Here is a 2,500-nt window from a genome sequence, read left to right on the forward strand (position 1 = left end):
AAAATGTAAAGATACTGGGTGGTAGAACGGCACATATCTAGGGAAAGTCATGAAAGGAGGGTCCTGAAATTTGATCGAGTGCAAAGAAATAACATTTATTTTACTCACAGGGTCAAATGACCCCCACCCATGGTTGTTCTAGTGTTAAGTACCAGTGTCAGGTCTGGGATGATGAAGATGACAGCAGATAAGATCTCAGCATCTCAAAGAAGAATATATGTCGGGAAAAAACAGGCAGGGTGTGTGTGTGTGCCGGTGTGCGTGTGTGTGTGTGCGTGGATGTGTGTGTGTGTGTGTGGATGTGTGTGTGTGTTTGGGGGATTGGGGGGGGTGTGTGTGGGGGAATGTGTGTGTGTGTGCGTGCGTGTTTTATGAAATAGATACCAGATCATTGGCATCAGGGGGTGGAGGAACAGCCGTGCATGGGGTAGAAAATATGTGTGTGTGTGTGTGTGTGTGTGTGTGTGTGTGCGTGAGTGTGGAGGGGGACAATTAGACATGCAAGGCAGTGTGTTATTTCATCAGGACAACAGGCATGGATTTCTCACCCTTTACACACACACACACACACACAGACACACACACACACACACACACACACACAGACACACACAGACACACACACAGACACACACACACACAGACACACACACAGACACACACACACACACACACACACACAGACACACACACACACACAGACACACACACACACACACAGACACTAATGCCTAACCCCTCCTCTCCTTCCCCATCACCCCCCCCCCCCCCCTCTCCACTCTACACACAGTCCCCAAAGACTCCAAACTGGCAAACAGACAAGAAAGCGAGATAAAGAAAAGCAGAGAGAAGAGAGGAGGGAAAGCAGGGGGGAGGAGGGGGAGGAGGGGGAGAGATGGATGGAGAGAGGGAGCGGCCCGTTTGATGTCTTTGCTATCGCCGTGGAAACAAAGAGCTCTGATTGTAGATGAGCTAATTAAGTAAACCGCTAACGAAGCGTGGAAACAATTTGCCTGACCCCGCCGCTGCAAAGCACTCTGGGAGCAAAACACTAATCAGCCCAGTGACGGGAGAGAGAGAGGAGTTAAAGACAGGTAGCACACACACGCGCACGCGCACACGCACACACGCACACGCACACGCACACACACACACACACACACACACACACACACACACACACACACACACACACACACAGTATCATGCCCGGTTCAGTTAGGTGATGTGACAGTTACACTCACGTTCACGCATTGTTTAAAACACTCCCCCAACACACACACACACACACACACACACACTCACACCACTGACATACGCAACAGAGGAGCAACGGAGGGATGACAGGAGAGAGGGATGAGGGAGTTGGAGGGATGACGAGATGAATGTGAATAATGGAGGAAACACATCATAACAAATGATCTCTCACCAGGGAGGGATGGTGGGGAGTGCGTGTGTGCATGTGTGTGTGTGTATGTGTGTGTGTGTGTGTGTATGTGTGTGTGTGTCTGCATGTGTGTGTGTGCGTATGTATGTATGCATGCGTATATGTGTCTGCGTGTGTGTGTGTGTGTGTGTGTGCATGTCACCATGGGAGTGTGATGTAACAGATAGTAATTGATTAATTATTAAGGCAACGTCGTTAAAGAGTGGTACTGACACACACACACACACACACACGCACACACACACACACACACAGCCACCGGGGTGGGTGGGGGGCTACATGGTGAACCATCTCTGTACCCCCCAAACCATCTTTGTATAGTGCCTTATTCCAAAGCGCTTTACAACGGCCTCTCATTCACCCATTCACACACACATTCACACACACATTCACGCACACATTCACACACAAATGCAAGGCGCCGGCCTGCTCATTGGGAGCAATTTGGGGGTTCAGTATCTTGCCCAATGTGTGTGCTTGTGTGTGGTGTGCGTGCATCTGTGTCTGTGTCTGTGGTGTGTGGTGTGTGTGTGTGGTGTGTGTGGTGTGTGTGTGTGTGTGTGGGCGGGCGGTGACTTACTTGATGAACTGCCCCATGTCCTCACACAGCGCCTCACAGCCGGGCCACTTACACTCTCCATGGCCATAGAGAGGATGGGACCCAGCGTGGTCCTCGTGACTGGGGGGGGAGGGAGGGAGGGGGAGGGAAGGGCGGAGAGGGAGGGGGAGAGAGAGGGGGAGAGAGGGAGAGAAGCAAAGTTAGTTACGTTTAATTCCGTTTCCCCACAACAAAATGCATCTGGATATTTGTCTTACTGTGTATGGCTGAGTGTCTGAGTGGAGAGGGGGAGAGAGGGGGGGGGAGAGAGAGGGAGATGGGGAGTGGGGGAGTGAGAGAGAGAGAGAGAGAGAGAGAGAGAGAGGAGGGGAGAGAGTGTCAGCATCGTCTGGTCTTCTATGGTGAGCATGGAAGGCAAAGAGCACATGTATGTGGGGGGGCGGGGGGGGGTGTGTGTGTGTGGGCGGGGGGGTCAGCTTGGTGTCTGTACAGTA

The 2,500-nt window shown here is 51.8% G+C and overlaps 1 protein-coding gene across 1 annotated transcript in view; it reads right to left on the reverse strand.

Moving 5' to 3' along the window:
• Nucleotides 1-2,500, reverse strand: part of foxp4 (forkhead box P4) — a gene marked incomplete at both ends in the record, with an annotated part of 76,401 nt that overhangs the window by 21,007 nt on the left and 52,894 nt on the right. The window contains 1 exon segment of the mRNA XM_080548502.1: nucleotides 2,028-2,126. Within this exon segment, the coding sequence (XP_080404628.1) occupies nucleotides 2,028-2,126 (99 nt within the window).

Source organism: Nansenia antarctica, assembly GCF_963989245.1.
Source record: "Nansenia antarctica genome assembly, chromosome: 18".
Classification (NCBI taxonomy): Eukaryota; Metazoa; Chordata; class Actinopteri; order Argentiniformes; family Microstomatidae; genus Nansenia; species Nansenia antarctica.